This window comes from Sus scrofa, chromosome 14 (genome assembly GCF_000003025.6).
Source record: "Sus scrofa isolate TJ Tabasco breed Duroc chromosome 14, Sscrofa11.1, whole genome shotgun sequence".
Taxonomy (NCBI): Eukaryota; Metazoa; Chordata; class Mammalia; order Artiodactyla; family Suidae; genus Sus; species Sus scrofa.
Window position 1 is genome coordinate 21,737,857 of NC_010456.5, and position 19,591 is coordinate 21,757,447.

Sequence of the window (19,591 nt, forward strand, 5' to 3'; positions counted from 1 at the left end):
ATGAAATGCAGTAAAATCAGTTCTACAGGGAAGTTTATAGCAATACAAGCTTACCTCAGGAAACAAAAATCTCAAATAAAAAACCTAACCTTATCCCTAAAGCAACTAGAGAAAGAACAATAAACAAAACACAAAATGAGTAGAAAGAAATAAATTATAAAGATCAGAGCAGAAAGAAATGATATAGAAATGGAGAAAACATTATAAATTATAAAAATCAAGGAATCTTTATAATTTAGAAAGCAGTTACTTTAGAAAGATCAACAAAATTGATAGACCCTTAGCCAGACTCACCAAAAAAAAAAGGAAAGAAAGAAAAGAAAAGAAAAGAGGGGAAGAGTGCTCAAACCAATAAAATTAAAAATGAAAAGGAGAAGTTACAACGGAGATCACAGAAATACAATGGATCATAAGAAACAACTACAAACAACTATATACAAATAAAATTGACAACCTAAAAGAAATGGGCAATTCTTAGAAAGGCACAATTTTATAAGACTGAACCAGGAGAAATAGAAAAGATAAAAGGGTCAATCATAAGTATTGAAATTACAACTGTGATTTAAAAATTCCAACAAACAAAAGTCTAGGACCAGATGGCTTCACAGGCAAATTGAAATATTTACAGAGAAGTTAACACTTATCCTTCTGGAATTATTCCAAAAAATTGTAGAGGAAGGAATATGCACAAGCTGATTATCTGAGGTTACCACCACCCTGATACCAAAATCAGACAAAGATACCACAACAAAGAAAATTACGGGCCAATATTACAGATGAATATAGAATCATAAGCCCTTAACAAAATACTGGCAAACTGAATCCAACAATATATTAAAAGGATCATTCAAGGATTTTTCAATATCCACAAATCAGTGTGATACACCACATTAACAAATTGAAGAATAAAAACTATATAATCATCTCAACAGATGTAGAAAAAGCTTTTGACAAAATCCAACACCTATATCTGATAAAAATCCGCCAGAAAATGGGCATAGAGGGAACCTACCTCAACATAGCAAAGGCTATATTTGACAAATCCACAGCTAAAACATTCTCAATGGTGTAAAGCTAAAAGAATTCTCATTAAGATCAGGAACAAAACAAGGATATCCACTCTCACCACTTTTATTCAACATAGTTTTGGGAGTCCTAGCCACAGTAATCAGAGAAGAAAAAGGAATGGAATCCAAATTGGAAAGGAAGAAGTAAAACTATCACTGTTTGCAGATGACATGATACTATGCACAGAAAATCCTAAACACACTACCAGAAAACTGTTAGAATTCATCAATGAATTTGGTAAAGTTGCAGGATACAAAATTAATACACAGAAATCTATTACATTTATATACACTAACAATGAACTATCCAAAAGAGAAATTAGGGAAACAATCCCATTTGCTGTCGCAACAAAAAGAATACAATACCTTGTAATAAACCTACCTAAAAAGACAAAAGACCTGTACTCTGAAAACTACAAGACACTTATGAAAGAAATCAAAGATGACACAAACAAATGGAAAGATATACCATGCTCTTGGATTAAGAATCAATATTGTCAAAATGACCATACAGCCCAAGGCAATATACAGATTCAATGCAATCCCTATAAAATTGTCAAGGACATTCTTCACAGAACTAGAACAAAATATTTTAAAACTTGGAGGCACAAAAGACCCAGAATAGCCAAAGAAATCCTGAGAAAGAAAAATGGAGCAGGAGGAATCAGGCTCCCTAACTTCTGACTATACTACAAAGCTATAGTCATCAAACACTATGGTACTGACACTAAAACAGAAATATAGATCAATGGAACAGGATAGAAGCCCAGAAACAAACATACACACCTATAGCCAACTACTCTAAGACAAAGGAAGCAAGAACATACAACGGAGAAAATAAAGTCTCTTCAATGAGTGGTGCCAAAGTCTCGTCAATGAGTGGTGCCAGTAAAACTGGACAGTTACATGCAAAAGAATGAAATTAAAACACTCTCTAACATCACTCACAAAAAATAAACTCAAAATAGATTAAAGACCTAAATATAAGACTAGATGTTATAAATCTCTTAGAGGAAAACATAGGATGAACATTCTCTGACATAAACCACAGCAGTTATGAATCCACCTCCTAGAATAATGAAAATAAAAACAAAAATAAACAAGTGGGACCTAATTAAGCCTAAAAGTTTTTGTACAGAAATGAAAACCATAAACAAAATGAAAAGACAATCCACAGAATGGATGAAAATATTTGCAAATGATGCTACCAAAAAGGGATTAATCTCCAAAATACATAAACTCATGCAGATCAATATTAAAAAAAAAAAAACCTAATCAAAAACTGGGCAGAAAAGCTAAATAGACATTTCTCCAAAGAAGATATACAGATGGCCAAAAGCAAACAAACAAAAAAACACATGAAAAGATGCTTAACATTGCTAATTACTAGAGAAATGCAAATCAAAACCACTATGAGGTACCACCTTACACCACAAGAATGGCCATCATCAAAAAGTCTGCAAACAATAAATGCCAGAGAGGCATGGAGAAAAGGGAACCCTCTCGCACTGTTGGTGGGAATGTAAATCAGTACAACTATGGAAAACTGTATGAAGGCTCCTCAAAAAACTAAAAATAGAGTTGTCATATGATTTAGCAATCCCACTCCTGAGCATCTATTCTGAGAAAACCATAATTTGAAAAGATGCATGCACCCCAGTGTTCTTTGTAGCACTATTTACAATAGCCAAGACATGGAAGCAACCTAAATGTCCATCAATAGAGGAATGGATAAAGAAGATGTGGAACATATATAAAATGGAAGATGTGGTATATTACTTAGTCATAAAAAGAATGAAATAATGAATGCCACTCGCAGCAATACAGATGGACACAGAGATTATCATACTAAGTGAAGTTAGACAGTGAAAAGACAAACATCATATGATATCACTTATATGTAGAATCTAACAAAAGGATAGAAATGAACTTATCTGCAGAGCAGAAACAGACTCACAGACTTTGAAGACAAACTTATGGTTACCAAAGGGGACAGGTGAGAGGAGGAGGGATGGACTGGGGGTTTGGGATTGACATGTGCACACTGTGGTATATGGAGTGGCTGGCCAATGGGGATCTGCTGTACAGCACAGGGAGCTCTACCTAATATTCTGTGATAATATGTGGGAAAAGAATCTGAATGAAAATGGATGTGTGTATATGTATGATTGAATCACTCTGTTATACAGCAGAAATTGTCACAACTTGTAAATCAACTGTACTTCAAAAGAACTTTAAAAAATGAAAAAAGAGAAAATATTTATTCAAATTAAAAATCATCTGTATCTTTTTTTTTTTCTTTTTATGGCTGCACCGGTGGCATATGGAAATTCCTGGGCTAAGGGCCACGGCAACTGGATCTGAGCAGCATCTGTAAACTATGCCACAGCTTCCATTTGTATCTTAAAAAGCTTTTATCCAAATAACTCTTTGAATAAATAGGTAAACATTATAAAATTTAAAATGATTGAGAACAAAGTGCCAAAATATCATTTGTATCAAAAACTATGATGTGGCCAAAGTAGTTATCAGAGGGAAAGTTTTAAAACTATTAGTCAGAAAACAAAACAGAAAAAAAAAATTTTTTTAAGGAAACAAAAATTACTTAAGAGAAATACAAAATTACTTCCAAAATGCTTGAAAGAAAAAAGAAAATCAGAGAAAAGAAATCAGGGTTGATTAATAAACATCTGGCACAAATGACCAGGAAAGAAAAGGATGACAAGATCAGAGGCAGAAGAGGAGACTGACCCATATATACTCAGATTTGCCATCACAGAAACATGCTATGAGTTTGATAAGTACAAAAATATAGAGAAGACCATACATCTCTTGGAAGTTACAACCTCATGAATTAAAAAAAAAAAAACCCAGCTTGTTCAAAAATCATAAAAGGTGTTCTGAAAGCTATCATTCAAATAGAAAACAAACCCATGTGCTATTATGCAGAACTCCTAGCAAACATGCAACAAACAGGTAAATGTTGGTAAATAAAACACCTTCTAAGGAAAAAAATACCTATTGCCCAGCAGTTTGTTCAAGGTCACAATGAAAGATGAAAATACTTCTATGTTCATTCCACAAGTGAAGCGAGATTCTGACATATACTTTAAACATGAGAATTCTCCCTTGTAAAAATAAAAGCTTAAATAAAATATTAGAAAATGAACTCCAATTCTGTACTAACTGGTCATAGCCATACACGGTTTATCCCTAAGGGACAGGGAGACTGTCAACACAGTTTACCGCATTAACACCTGGGCAAGAAGCAGCAGAATATGTGAAGTTAAAAGACCTTGATAAAATCCTCAAAAATTGAGGATGAAATACCTTGTCAACCCACAATAACAATATTAGTTAACGCAAAAAGCATTGATTTAATGAAGGAATAGTGGGTATACAGTTGACCCTTGAACAATAATATGCCTATACTAAGTTGATGAAAGGAGAAGATAATAAGAGTGTGTGTGTGTGTATGTGTGTTCTACAGGTAACAAACATAATATAGAGACAATATATAGAAGCAAAATTGAAAAGCTGAAAGAGATAAAAATAAAATATACACGGGAGAGAGGGAAAAAAGAACATTTTTTAATACAAAGCCATGACAAACGATTTATCATTTAAACTAGGGTATGTATTACTTGATTAAGGTAAAAAACCAAAAGCAAACTTTTTAAAAAATGTGTTTTTTTAAAAATGTGTTTTTTAAAAATATGTTTTTAAAATTGCAAGTCAAGCCCATTAGTGAATTTTGAGATGTATTTAGTTGGCCACCTGCTTTAACAAAATAAAACACATCAGGAAAGAATAAAACAGGAAGAATCCGAGTGATAAGAATCCTGTGGTCAGTGCAGTGAAGGTGAGCTGTCTGTGACATTGTGTTGGGTTTGGGTGAGCAAGTGTGCTGAGTGCATGCCATGTCTAGAACTGCTTAGTTTTTAGTTGAAAGTGTATTGCTTGGGCCAATCCTCCAGTTATACAGAGGGGAAGAGGTCAAGGAAGTGTAGACTTGGACCCATCACAGCAGACACACTGAAAACAAGAGTGTCCTGAGGTTCCTGCACTAGGAAATCAGAAGGCCCCAGGCTGATACTTCAGCCTTATCAGTTCATTGATTCACAAGATTGTTGACCTTTACAGTTTTCTGCCATTTCTCTCCCTGTTCTTTTTGTCCATAATATTTCTAAAATATTTGTTCCTTTATCATCATTTTTGGGCTCCCTGAGAACCAAGAGTTCCTCCAGCTACTCCTGACCTATGTGGTAACTGAACACTTGCCAAACCCTCCCACTGAGTCTGACCTTGCAAGCAGTATCCTGGCTCCACACAGCAAGAAGAGGGCATGTGTCTGAGCAGTTGCTCCTGGGACAGACACAGGAGCGCTGAACATTTATTACTTCCTTTTTTTTTTTTTTTTTTTTTTTTTTTTTTTTTTCCCCACCCTTCCTCATATGGAATCCCCTGGACCAGGGATCAGATCCAAGTTACGGTTGTGATTTACAATGCAGCTGCAGCAACGCTGGATCCTTTAACCCATTATACCCAGGCCAGGGCTTGAATCTGCATTCTGGTGCTGCAAAGACACTGCTGATCCCAATGAGCCACATAGGGAACTCCTATTTACCACCTCTCAGAGTTTCTGTAGGTCAGGAATTCAGAGGCAGTTGACTAGATGGTTTGGACTCAGAGACCCTCACTGTGTTGTCATTAAAATCTTGGCCAGAATGACAGTCATTGGAAAGCTCAGCTGGAGCTGGGCAGTCTCCCCTGATTAGCTCACTCACCTGACTGGCTGGCTGCTGACTAGGTGTAACGAGCCGTTCTTCCCACTGAGGCACTTTGAGGATCTACACAGCAGGGTGGCTGTCTCTCTAGGGAACAAACAATCAGAAAGACAGCAGCCAGATGGAAACTGTCTTTTAACTACTAGCCTCAGAGGTCACATAGCACCATGCCTGCTGTATTCCACTGTAGGACTGAGTGCCTAAGTCCAAAGCATTTACACATGGGTTTTGAAACCACCATTCCCATCTTTTTGCTCTGCCATCCTTGATGACCAGCTTGCCTTCTGAAGATCAGAGGATGGCTAGTGGACCTCTAGTCACCCAGGCCTTCCTTCTGCAGCAGGAAGGAGAATACTGGCAGAACTCTGTGCCCCTTTCAAGGAGATTTCCAGGGAATCTCAGTGGATCCTTCCACCTGGGCTTCAGTAGTGAGAAGTATGTTGCTTCTTCGGTTGCAAAGGAGACTGAAAAATGTAACCTTATCATCTGTGAGGATACACCCAGCTAAACCTTTGGAAATTAAATAATATACACTTGTCAACAATCTCTGAGTCAAAGAGAAAGTTTAAAAAGAAATTAAAAGTGCATAGATTGAATGAAAATGAACACAAAATATATCCAAATGTGTGAGATGCAGCTAAAGCAGTAGAGGAAGTAAATTTATAGCAATAAATGCTTATAATTAGGACATAAGAAGGTTCTTAAATTAATGTTCTAATTTCCTACCTTAAGAAATTAGAGTAATTCCCATTGTGGCTCAGTGGTAACAAACCCAACTAGTATCCTTGAGGATTTGGGTCCAGTCCCTGGCCTCACTCAGTGGGTTAAAGATCCAGCATTGCCCCTCTTCAACCCCTAGCCTGGGAACCTCCATATGCCATGTGTGTGGCCCTAAAAAGAAAAAAGAAAAAAAAGGAAATTAGAAAAACAAGAGCAAAATACACCCTAATAAGTATAAGGAAGGAAATAGTGAAGATAAGAGAAGAAATCAAGAAAATTGAAAACAGGAAAATAATGGAGAAAATCGATGGAGCGAAAATCAAATTTTTCAAAAAATTTAAAACAATTTATAAATCTCTAATAAGACTGACAGAGATAGGAGAAAGATGAAAATCACTGTGATTTTAATGTCATGATATTAATGTCAAGGATAAAACCATGGCTGTTCCTATAGATTGTGCCTCCATGAAAAGGACAAAAAGGGAATATTATGAACAACAAATTTGACAACTTAGAGGAATCAATTCCTTAAAAATCACCAACTATCAACATTCAACCCTAATGAGGTATATAACCTGAATAGTTCTCTACCAAGTAAAGAATTAAGCTTGTAGTTAAGCTTCTCAAAGGAAAAACAAGTCAAGAAAACTATCTCAAGATCTCATTTCCAAGTACAGCCTGAGCTAAGTTGAGCTGTATTGTGGACTGCAGCCCAGGGCTGATCTAGCACAGCAAATCTAATTAGCATTTCTTGTTAAAAAAAAAAACAACAAGAATATTTCCCTACAAAAAAAGGGAAGGGTGCATCATTGATGTGTTATCCCTTATTTCTTTATGTGCTAATAAGCAAGAAAACGCTTTGCTTGATTCATAGAAAATATCTGCCTTATCAACCAGTCCTAGAAAGCATTTCATGCAGCTAATTGTGGCTTATTCTCTGGAAACAGGCTCTAACAATGTATTTTAAGAGAGAATTTTTATACTTTGTTTTCTGGATATCATTGTCCACTGTACTGGTGGCTCTATATTAGCAATATCTTAGATGCATGACAAAACACGTGACTACCCTTCTTTCAAGGCTTTCTGATTTGCCCTGTTCCTCCTCTAAGAGCCCTGTTCTTCCTACCATACTTCCTTGGCAAGTAACTGTTACTCTTAAAGCCTCATAAGTCTCTTCAGTGGCCTTTGCTTCTTTGCTCCCAGTGTCCCTGCAGGCGTCCAATGGAAATCTGCTCCCTGTGCATTCCAGCCCTGCTCTCACCTTCCTTCCTGAGGCACCATCCCTCCCACCTCACAGATGGAAGATCCTGTCTGCATTTCTCTGTCTCTGCTGGTATTGAAGCCAAGCAGGGCCCTCTGGGCTCCTGGGCACACAAGCCTTTCTGGGCACACAAGTCTCCCATTTCTTGCTTTTAGGGAATAAACTTCAGCCTCCATGACCTTCCCTGAGTTCCAAAGGGCAGGTTCAAACAGTTGCTAATCAGGGAAGGGAGGGGATGCAGAGACTGGAGAGGAGCAATCAAACAACCATAGTGCAGCTTTAGGGTCAGGGTCCTGGTCCCTCCTCAAGGAGTTTAGATAACATTATCTTTGAGTTCTTCTACAGAACTAAAATCCCCAACAAATAGAAGATGTTAACGAAGCATTCTTTATTCCGGAAAGAAGACCACCAGAACACTGAATACCAGCTTTGAAAACAATGCAAGTTTGCCTCTACCCCATCCTTATCTGTGGCCCTATTTTTCACTCCCCAAACCATAAAACCACCTCCCAATCTCTCCTAAAGCGGCGCACAGTCTTTGAGGCCTTAGCCTTCTGTGACCCTCCTTTGCCTGGCAAAGCAATAAAGCTGTTTTTTCTCCTTTGCCTAAAACTCGGTCTCCATGTTTCTACTTGGCACCAGTGAGCAGAGGCTGAGTTCTGTCTGGCAACAGTATCTCCTCCTTGGTACAGACCATTGGTCCAGGGCTGGATATGCAGCCACATCTGAGCCAGTGTGGGTCGAGCAGGCAGCTGTGGAAGATTCTGAGATGGGGTCTCCCTTTTCTTGTGCATGAGAATCTCACCTTTTCCCAGACCTCTATGTTGAGGATGTGAAGTTTCTAAAGATCTGACTGTTTTCTAACACCATGAACACACCTGAATTTGCTGGGTGGAGTTTTATTTTATTAAGCTGGCTCCTTTGGTGTCCAAGGGTTTTGATAGAACTACATATCTGAGATAAAGCGTATCTGTAAATGTTTCATTAGTTCACATTTCAGTATCCTGGGCTCAGTTCAGGAAGAGAACTGGCCCATAGAATTCCTACCTTAACACTCATCATTCTCTACTTAAATTATTAATTTATATGTTTTTCTCCCCAAAAAGAGTGTCAGCTTTTTGTGGAATGGGATCATATAGCAGCTTATTCATATTTTAATCTCCAGTTTCAAGCTCTCTACATAGTATTTAGAGAACAATCCAATATTTTAAAGTAATTAGAAAAAGCTTTTAACTTTGAGAGGAAAAACATAATCTGTGATTTTTTTTCACATTTTTGAAGTTTCAGTTAAATACTTTATTTTCTGCAACCCTGTAGAGTAAAAGATTCTTGACATAAATGTAGAATAGTAATCATAACTTTTTTTTTTTAGTACAACTGCTTTGAAGGAGAGAACTCCCCATTTATCCCAGAAAATAGAATTAAATGTAAAGATTTGAGTACTGGGAAAACTGGATAGCCACATGTAAATCAATGAAACTGGAACACACCCTCACACCATACACAGAAATAAACTCAAAATGGCTTAAAGACTTAAACGTAAGACAAGACACTATCGAACTCCTAGAAGAGAACATAGGCAAAACATTCTCTGACATCAACCTTACAAATGTTTTCTCAGGTCTGTCTTCCAAGGCAACAGAAATAAAATCAAAAATAAACCAATGGGACCCAATCAAACTGACAAGGTTTTGCAGAGCAAAGGAAACCAAAAAGAAAACAAAAAGACAACATACAGAATAGGAGAAAATAGTTTCAAAGGATGCAACTGACAAGGGCTTAATCTCTAAAATAAACAAACAACTTATACAACTCAACAGCAAAAAAGCCAACAACTCAATTGAAAAATGAGCAAAAGACCTGAATAGACATATCTTCAAAGAAGATATACAGGTGGCCAACAGGCACATGAAAAAATGTTCAACATCCCTGATTAATAGAGAAATGCAGATCAAGACTACTATGGGGTACCACCTCACACCATACAGAATGGCCATCATTAATAAGTCCACAAATAACAAAGGCTGGAGAGGGTGTGGAGAAAAGGGAACTCTCCTACACTGTTGTGGGAATGTAAATTGGTACAACCACTGTGGAAAACAGTATGGCGGTACCTCAGAAAACTAAATATAGAACTACCATATGACCCACTCTTGGGCATCTATCTGTACAAAATTTTCCTTGAAAAAGACACATGCACTGAAAGAATGAAAATGCAACCTAATCCTCCCAGAACCCAGGAAGTTAATAAAAAGCTTCAAATGCCCCTGAATTCCAGACCCTGCTCAGTAAATAGGTAGAAGGTCACACTTCTTGCTGTTCCAGGGCCTGCTATCCTGGTCTAAGTAAGATAACAGAAAATAAGTTGACTAATCGCTTATCTGGATTCTATAAAACTGACTGGCACCATAGAAGACTTGATTACACATTGAAAGCCCTAGTGACCTATCTCAACTGCAATCTGTCACTCTGCCCAGGAGCCAGCGCAAATGCGGACCTCCGGAGCTGTTTTAAAATGATTGGTACACGGAGCGCGGGCTCTCAATATTTTAAAATGATTGGTCCACGGAGCGCGGGCTCTCGATATTTTAAAATGATTGGTTTACGACACACAGGCTTTGTTGTTAACCCCATAAAAGCTGTCCCGATTCTGCACTCGTGGCCACAGTCCTCTACCCCTGCGTGGCGTATGACTGTGGGCCCCAGAGTGCTTGGAATAAAAATCCTCTTGCTGTTTGCATCAAAACCGCTTCTCGTGAGTGATTTGGGGTGTCGCCTCTTCCGAGTCCGGACAAGGGGGATTTTTCCTTCTACTGGCCTTTCAGCACCATATGTTCATTGCAGCACTATTCATGATAGCCAAGACATGGAAACAATCTAAATGTCCATCAAGAGATGATTGGATTAAGATGTGGTATATATACACCATGGAATACTACTAAGCCATAAAAAAAGAACAAAATAATGCCATTTGTAGCAACATGAATGGAATTAAAGACTCTCATACTAAAGACTCTCATACTAAGTGAAGTCAGAAAGAGAAAGACAAATACTGTATGATATCATTTATATGTGGAATCTAATATACGGTGCAAATGAACCTTTCCACAGAAAAGAAAATCATGGACACGGAGAATAGACTCATGGTTGCCAAAGGGGAGGGGGAGGGAGTGGGATGGACTGGGAATTTGAGGTTAATAGATGCAAACTATTGCCTCTGAAATGGATAAGCAATGAGATCCAGCTGTATAGCACTGGGAACTGTATCTAGTCATTTACGATGGAGCATGATAATGTGAGAAAAAAGAATGTATAAATGTATGTGTAACTGGGTCACCTTGCAGTACGGTAGAAAACTGACAGAACACTATAAACCAGGTATAATGGAAAAAATAAAAATCATTATTTAAAAAATGTAAAGATTTACAATGACTTGAGATAAGGTTTTTATTTCTGAAAATAGTTACCAGTAAGAAATTAATAAAGAATGCTATAGGAAACTTGTTCTGTACTAGCCAGCTAAAATGAGTAAACAAAAATTCACAAAGATAAACATAAAAGTTACTTTGTAGATCTTGATTTAGAAACTCCATCTTTAGCTATTTGAGAATACTGTTCCTGTAACCCAGCAGCACCCAGGAGCCTCTGGGGCCCTCCCCCACATCTTCTGCTGTAGCTCTGCTCTGACAGTATCTGATGCATTTCCTGAGCTTTTCGGATGCTAAAACTCCCACCAAGTAGAAGAAGTTAACTGTTTGATGATCAGGAGCCCTTAGACCTACTGGCACAAAGGACTGATAGCCATCAACCAGCCCTATGCCAGAGATGGTCATACCTGGCCTTGAAGCTTTGCTGAAACCCTTCAGGAAATTCAGAGGTTTTGCACACAAGCCATCTGTCTGCTTCCAGGCCTGAGATAAACCTTTCTCTGCTCCAAACGCCTACATTCTGGTGTGTTTGGCCAAACTGCATGTTGAGAACACGAGCTTGTGTTTGGTAACATCTCAGGGCAAATAAGATTCTGAGTCAAAGAATAAATTCACACACATTCTTATGTGTATCTGTACATAGGTATATAGGTATACATATGTGTATATATAGATGGATAGGTATATATGTCTATATAGGCATGTATATATGTATAGTGTGTATCTGTTAATCCCAACCTCCTAATTTATCCCTCCTCCCACCTGTCCCCTTTGGTAACCATAAATTTCTTTTCAAAGTCTGTGAGTCTGTTTCTGGTTTTAAAATAAGTTCATATGTACCATTTCCTTGGATTCCACATATAACTTATGCCATCTGATGTTTGTTTTCCACTGTCTGATTTGCTTCACTAGGATGATAATCTCTAGGTCCATCCATGTTGCTGCAAATGCCATTATTTTGTTCTTTTTTTATGACTGAGTAGTATTCCATCATGTATATGTACCACATCTTCTTTATCCATTCATCTGTCAATGGACACTTAGGCTGTTTCCATGTCTTGGCTATTGTGAATGAATAGTGCTGCTATAAACACATGCGTGCATGTATCTTTTTGAATTGTAGTTTTTTCCAGACATATGCCCAGGAGTGGGATTGCAAGATCATATGGTAGTTCTAGATTTAGTTTTCTGAGGAATCTTCATACTGTTTTCCACAGTGGTTGTTCCAATTTACATTTCCACCAATGGTGTAGAAGGGTTCTCTTTTCTCCACAGCCTCTTCAGCATTTACTGTTTGTAGACTTTTAGATGATAGCCATTCTGACTGGTATAAGATGATTCCTCATCGTAGTAATGAGATTCCTCATGTCTCTAATTAGCGATGTTGAGTATCTTTTCATGTACTTTTTGGTCATCTGTCTGTCTTTGTTGAAGAAACATCTATTTTAATGTTGATTAAATTTAAAAAATATTTTTCTTAAAGATAGTCAAGAGTTATATCTCATTGTAAAGTAAGACCAAGTTTTAACTGCATTTTTGGTCACTTTCTTATACTGTCCACTTAGAAATCAATTAATTAAATATTGAAAAATGTCTTTTTAAGAATTACAGTAATTGTTGGGATTAACGGATGCACAGTGCTATATTTAAAATAGATAAATAACAAAGACCCACTGTATAGCACAGGAAGCTATATTAAATATCTTGAAATAAAATATAATGGAAAAAAATCTGGAAAAGAATACATGTATATCCGTAAGTATGTATAACTGAATAACTTTGCTGCATACCTAAAACTAATATGACATTGTAAATCAATTGTATGTCAATTAAAACAAAAGAATTACAGTAATTGACCTGATTGATGTGCTTTTCATAGGTATTATAGCTTTTAAAGTATATTTCTCTACTTAACATTTTAGATTAAGTTAAATCACAAGAGGGCCTGTTTTTCAAGTTTGTTCAAATGGGTTGGGTTCTAAAAACAAACAACAAAGCATGTCATACTATTCTAGCAATTCCAATCTAGCTTTTTAAAATTTATTTTTTGATGCCCCTTAATCAAATTGTAGTAATTACTGCTCCTTTCTATTGAATTACAATCAGGTGATTTATAAGACTTAGAAGGTTTCAGCATATAGAATTCTGAAATGAGGACACAGAATGCTCCCTCCTGGCATGAGTTCAGGGTGGTGTTGGCAGGTCTTTCCTCCTGAATTTTTAATACCCCAGAGTTTTGCTTCATTTTCTTCTTCTTCTTTATATGCTGAATTCAAACTTGTAGATGGAGTTGGCATAAAGCATCACTCTAGACTGTTGACTTTTATAGACCAGACATTGGTTCCCTGGCTGTATAACCCAGTATTTCTGACATGACCAAATTGTGCCTTTATGGGTCTCCTGTTGGTTCCTGGCTTGATGCTGCTGAGACCCAGTGTTTGAAAGGACAAGGTCATTTGAGGCAGGGACTAAGATTCTGGGGAGGTCTGGGCCTTCACCCTTATTCCTAGACTCTACATAGGTGGGGGGGGTGTGCCCATCTCTTACAGAAATAGAGATGACATGGGGAGGAACTGAAGAACATAAAAGAAGACCCCAACAGGAGCTTCTCTCCAGAGTGAAGACCAAGAAGCCACAGCAAAAGGGACGACCCTACAGAGCTTCTCGGACCCTCACGGCCCGACCGGCCTTGAGTTTACTGCAACAGCATCCTCACGGGTTGCCCACTACCTGCCACGGGGAGGCATGCAGGAGTTGGGCCCTTCCTGTACATCCTCATGTAGGTTACTGAGGGAGCCGAAAAAGGAAGTGCCGTGTGTGTGTGTGTGTGTGTGTGTGTGTGTGTCTGTATGGTGTGGGTATCTGTTTGTGTATGTCTGTGTGGTATGTTTCTGTGTGTCTGTCTGTATGTGTGTGTAACTGCGTGTTTATCTATGTGACTGTGTGTGTGTCTGTGTGGTGTGCATATCTTTGTGTGTGTCTGTGTGTACTATGTGTCTGTGTGTGACTGTGTGTGTGAGTGCTTGTGAAGAAATGCAGGTCTTCAGAGGTCCCAATCTCAAAGGTGGTCAGAAAAAGACCCCTTGTCATTACATACTGAGTATTTCTCTCTCAAGAACTGAGGCATATGAAATGAAGATAAAATGAGGATAAGAAAACTTAGAGAAGAAGCAGATGTAACACACACAAAAAATTCCTAGCAGTTTTGCTAAGAATCTTCTGTAATAGACATTTGTTGATTGATTAACTTAATGTTTAGCACAAGAATAGTTCAAAGGATAAAGAAACAAGTTAAGTTCAAGCTGGGGGTGGCCCCAATGTTGGCTTTGCATGGGGTCTATGGGTTATTAATTGGCATGAGGTGACAGAGTGACAGGAAAGGGGCTGGGGATCTGAAGACCTGTGTCTTGCCCAGCTCTCTGACCTTGTAAGCAGGATCAGAAACACAAACCAGGCTCTAGCCCTGTCCTTACTGTCCTGAGCCAGCTTCTTACTCTGCCTGCACCAAGCCCATCCCTCCTGTTCTGCTTTATCAGCTCCCCCTCCCTAAACTGGCTCTCAGTGTATCACTCCCCTCTCTACCCACTAGCCCACTTGCAAGGATCACTTGGACCCCCCTAGGCGTCAGATCCATTTAACTGTCTTCTGCTCTTCCCTGTGGCAGCGTTTTACTATCAGCAAGCTCTCAGTGAGGCGTTAACTGACAACCAAGGTGCTAACTCCAGTGTGAATTCTCTCCTGATCCTTTACATCTTAGAAGAGGCTCTTTGAGGGCTCAACATGCAGTAATGCAGAGGGAACTTCCCTAAGAGCTGCACATCACACAATTTATCCTTACTCCCAAGGTGCCCAGAAGCCTGGCCTTGACAGTACAGGTGGCTTTGGAAGAAGGCAGCACTTCAAGGAGCTTTGCTGGCAGTGGGGGATGAGCTGGACCCCATCAGGCCAGCACAGCCACCCTGAGGACAGGCTCATTCCATCTCTTAGGACTCCAGTGGCACAGCCTGCTCACTGTCAGATCTGGAGTTTTGACTCTATTAGAGGCTTTTCTCCCAAGACAAGTACCGCTGTCACCAAGCGTTCTTCCACAGATTTTTATAAATGGCAGCAGTCCACATGGGCTCCATTTTGGGAAGTTGCCAGTAAAAGCTAGATGTGAAGAGATTCTAAGGACATCTGAGGGTCAGCAGTGAAATACATACACTTGGAGGGGTAAATGGAGAATATGTATACACACACACATTAGCCTCAGAAGATGATCCCTATGCTAAAATATGTGATGGATACTGAAGACGAAGGGTTTGCAGCACTATCTGCCATCAAGTATACTGTAGCAAATAACGTATCTTTTTCAGGGGTTGGAAGGTCACTTTTAATTTAATAAGCACTTCTGCTGTGCCTCAAATTTTCATCTAAGGCACTCTGTTTTTCCCATCATAGTGGAGGAGGATCTCATGATGCCCTGAGGGATAACGAGAACATTCTAACATAGAGGGCACCGCCACTGTAAGAAGCTCAAATTAACATCTTTGGAGAATGAGTATACATCCCTGTTTTTAGAGTAATCTGACACGATTACATCAGCCAGCGCATCCATGAATTGCCATTGCAGATTCTGTTTTTTTCTTCCCTTGATGTATCATTCATCAGGGTAGAAAAAGGGGAAATCGTGGGAAATATTTTTTTTCTGAGTTTTTTACCTTGCATTTTACATACTATATGTGCATTTCTAAATCCTGATTTCTGTGTTAATGAATCATGTCTGATTCCTATTTTAATGTAGTTTGAAACATGTTACACAAATGTTGTATGAGATTGAAACGGCGAAGGTAGAAGGCACCGCTGTTATTGAAACAGCTCCTCAAGTTTCAGGAGCTCCAGGAAAATTGCAAAGGTCGAAGCTTTGGGAGAAGTAGTTTTGGCTGAAATAATGTTTGATTTGCATATAACATTCACCGCACCCACATCTTTGAGTCTGTGGGAGGGACTGTCTCCATCCGATTCTGCTCACAGGGGGCCAATTACTGATTTCCTTCCAGTTTATTTCAAATATGTGGGAAAGCCAAAGAGCGCCGAGTATTTTGTCAGAAATGGATGTCTGGAACGCAAAATGAGTTTCCAAGCTCTTTTCCATTTTGCAGTAGGGAGACAGACTGGGCTTTTAAGTTTGTGATTCACGTCTTAGAACGTAAACAGTCGCCACGGTGTCTTTATCCAAGGAAAATAATGTCCAGCACCTGAGGGATGGGGGTGGACCTAAACGGCCCCCCCCCCCGGTTTTCTTAAAAAAGAAAGAACTTCCGCCCTTTAACATGAAGTTCATGCGCACGTAGCTCTAATTTTCTGGGCTCCAGCGCATCCTCGAGAGCCGGCAGCTGGCCTCCCCTAGACGCGTGAAGTCCGAAGAGCCCCGACTGTGACGCACCAAGTTGTCCTCAGATCCCGTCCCTCCTCCGCCGGGAGCAGCTCGGAGTCGCAGGGCAGCGGCGGGCAGAGAGAGCGCCCCGGTGCCGCGTGCGCCCCGGTGCAGAAGCGCCCCGAGCCTCCGGCCCTCGGAAGCGAGGCCGGTCGGCGGCCGCGCCGGAGCCTGTGCGGAGCCGGCGGGAGGCGGATGCGGGGCCGCGCGGACGCCGAGTCCTCCGCTCCAGCCAAGTCGCATCCGGAGCTCCTGCAGCTCGGATCCGGGGAGGAAGGTGGGCCGGGAGGAGGCGGGACGCCAGAGGGACTGGGGGCGGGGGGGCGTGCGAAGGGGGTGCGCGCAGAGCGAAGCGGCGTCCGCGGGTGGGCACCCGCGCTCTGGGCTTGCGGGCGGCGGGGGCGGCGGCCGCGGGAACCGGGAGCGGCGCCGGGAAGCGGCTCCAGGAGCCTGTCCAGCGCGTCAGGCAGGGCCGAGCGGCTCACCAGCTTTGCGCCGAGCCCCACCTCCCCACCCGCTCCCGGCCTGCGGTGCCCCGATCCCGTCCGGGCCAAGACGCGCGGTCCCGGCCCCGGTGTGACGCGGCCCCCGTGTCTCCTTCCCCAGATGCTCCGGGCGCCGGCCGTGCTGTGCGTGTGCGCGGCCGCCTGGTGCGCGCAGGCTCTGGCGGTGGCCACGGGCCGGCCGGCCGGCGGCAGTTTTCTGGACGACAAACAATGGCTCAGCACGGTGTCCCAGTACGACCGGGAGGCCGGGCAGTGGAACCGATTCCGAGACGTAAGTCGGAGCATAACCGCGCTGGAGCGCGCCGCCCCGGGCTGGGTCGGGGTCGGGGTCGGGGCGCGTGGCAGGGAAGTGGGTGCCTCGGAGGCCGCGCGGTGTTGGGGCAGGGGAGTCGCCTGCCTGACGCATGGGGTTCGAGTGTCCCCAGATCTCCACAGTCCCCTCCCCGCACCCAGAGGTTTGCAAAGTGCTACCCGCCCAACTTTGCACGGTGTCCGGCGCTGGCGGGCACGGCCAAGGGGATCCCGCCCCGAGTGGCCCACCTGGGAGCCCGAGGGGAGACGGGATGGTGTGGGATCATTGGTGCCCTCCCGCTCCCGGGAACCGGGGGAGGGGTCTGGTGGCCCGAGTGAGACGATGACAAAACCCGCCTAACCGACCTGTGCCAGGCGTCAGCTTCCACACCCGGCTTGGACATAACCCTGATTACGATATCACGGATGCTGCGCGGGGAGGGTGGGCGGCTGGGCGTCCTCAGGGGCAGCGTGAGAGGGTTAAGCTGTGTACCCTCCCCCCACCTCCTCATCTCCCCACCCCCCCAACCTGGGAGCTTCCTAAAGGATGATGAAGGCTATGGAGACGTAACCTGTACCTGAGACCGCGACAGCGGGTCGCTGTGCACCCGCCGGTCGCTGTTCACCCGCCGCTCAGTGTCCACCGGACGCGGACTCAGCGGAGCCGCGGGGCCTAGCGCGCTGGTCCAGGTGGGGCTGCCCCTCCCCCCTAAACTCGCGCTGGGGAGGGCGGGGGCCGAGGCGCCGGCGGGCTCCGCACACCTGAGGACCCCGGGCCCCGGGCCTCCGCGCCTCATGAGGAGGCGAGTCTGTTTGCTCAGGCCCGCTCTCCGTCCTGATGTGAGAAATTGGGATAGTGAGTGGAAGCTGGGGCTGGTTTCATCCCATTTCTCCCCACACCCTTCACCTGAAGTGGCCGACCAGCCCAGCCGAATGTGGATTGGGTTCTGGCAGTTGGATTCCGCGACAAATGCTCATTTTTACTTTAAAATTCGACGTAGCATCTCATTGGTATTCCGCTGGATGCAGGGGGTGGGAAATGACTGGGTTCCCTCTTACCTGCTTCATGAACGGCTTCCTACCGAATGAAAGCCCTTCCACTGGCAACCGTTCACATACCTGATTTAGTCAAGTTTATGCTAATGTTGAATACAGTCAAAAGGACAGCTAGCTGATGAGATATTCCAAAACCTGGGGAATTTTTTCTGTTCGTCGTGTCCTCATTTGGGAAAAAAAGTTGAATATTTGTCACTAAACAGTGCTTCCTGTTATGACATGTCGTAACTTACTGGCTACTTTTAAATTTTTAAAAATGAATTTTATGCTTCTTTCTCGAAAATATATTTTAAACCTTGCATATCATAGTATTTTCTGACTTTATCCAAATTACCTTATTGAATTAAGAGAAATCCAGTCTGTCCTTGGAGAATTGGTAAACGTGCTTGATTTAAACTGAGAACTGAGTTGCCTGGAAATATTCTGTGATTCCTACAGGCCTTCCACAGAGACAGAGCATCGTATTGCTGTAGCATTTTCAGTCATTCTGACATGATCTCAGGGGAAAATTCATCCAAATTATATGTTAAATTTAAGTAAAGGATTTACTGTGGGTTTTGGGTTTTTTTTTTTTTTTTGCAAATATCTCATTGAAGTTCATGCAGATGTACATGAACGTGTAATAATGACTTATTTGAAAAAACTGCAAGTTTCAGCGTTAGTGTTTTTAGTAAAGCGGTTACATTTTGTGAAGATGACTTCTGGAGGGTAGGCAGGATGTGAGCATGCTCTCCCTCTTGAACCACCTGTTGCACATTATTAACACAATAACAGGTCTGCTGAGGTGTCAGGTTCAACTCTGATGCTTAATATAGAACCCTTATTTAGACCAGACACCTCACTGGCAATTTAAATATTTTCTTTACCTTTGGAGGGAATTGTTAGCCTGGTAATTTTTTTTCTGTATCTTTCACGGTGCTATTTATTTATTTGATTCATTTTAAGCTGGAAGCACATGGTTATGAGGCATTGCTTGAAATAAGTCTCTATTGTGTGAATTTACCTTGAAATGTCTGCATCAATTCTGATATCTGAAATAATGGAGTTGCCTGCTCAGAT

General features: G+C 41.6%; 1 protein-coding gene across 4 annotated transcripts in view; it reads left to right on the forward strand.

Moving 5' to 3' along the window:
- SPOCK3 (SPARC/osteonectin, cwcv and kazal like domains proteoglycan 3) overlaps window positions 16,563-19,591 on the forward strand; it is a 366,633-nt gene continuing 363,604 nt past the window's right edge. For 2 of the 4 annotated variants that reach the window (XM_021074206.1, XM_021074208.1), the window contains exon 1: window positions 17,013-17,456. In XM_021074206.1, coding sequence (XP_020929865.1) covers window positions 17,286-17,456 — 171 coding nt within the window. In that variant the 5' untranslated portion in view covers window positions 17,013-17,285. Of the gene's footprint in view, window positions 16,957-17,012; window positions 17,457-19,591 lie in introns of those variants that run through there. The other 2 variants (XM_021074207.1, XM_021074205.1) reach the window with 2 other exon arrangements.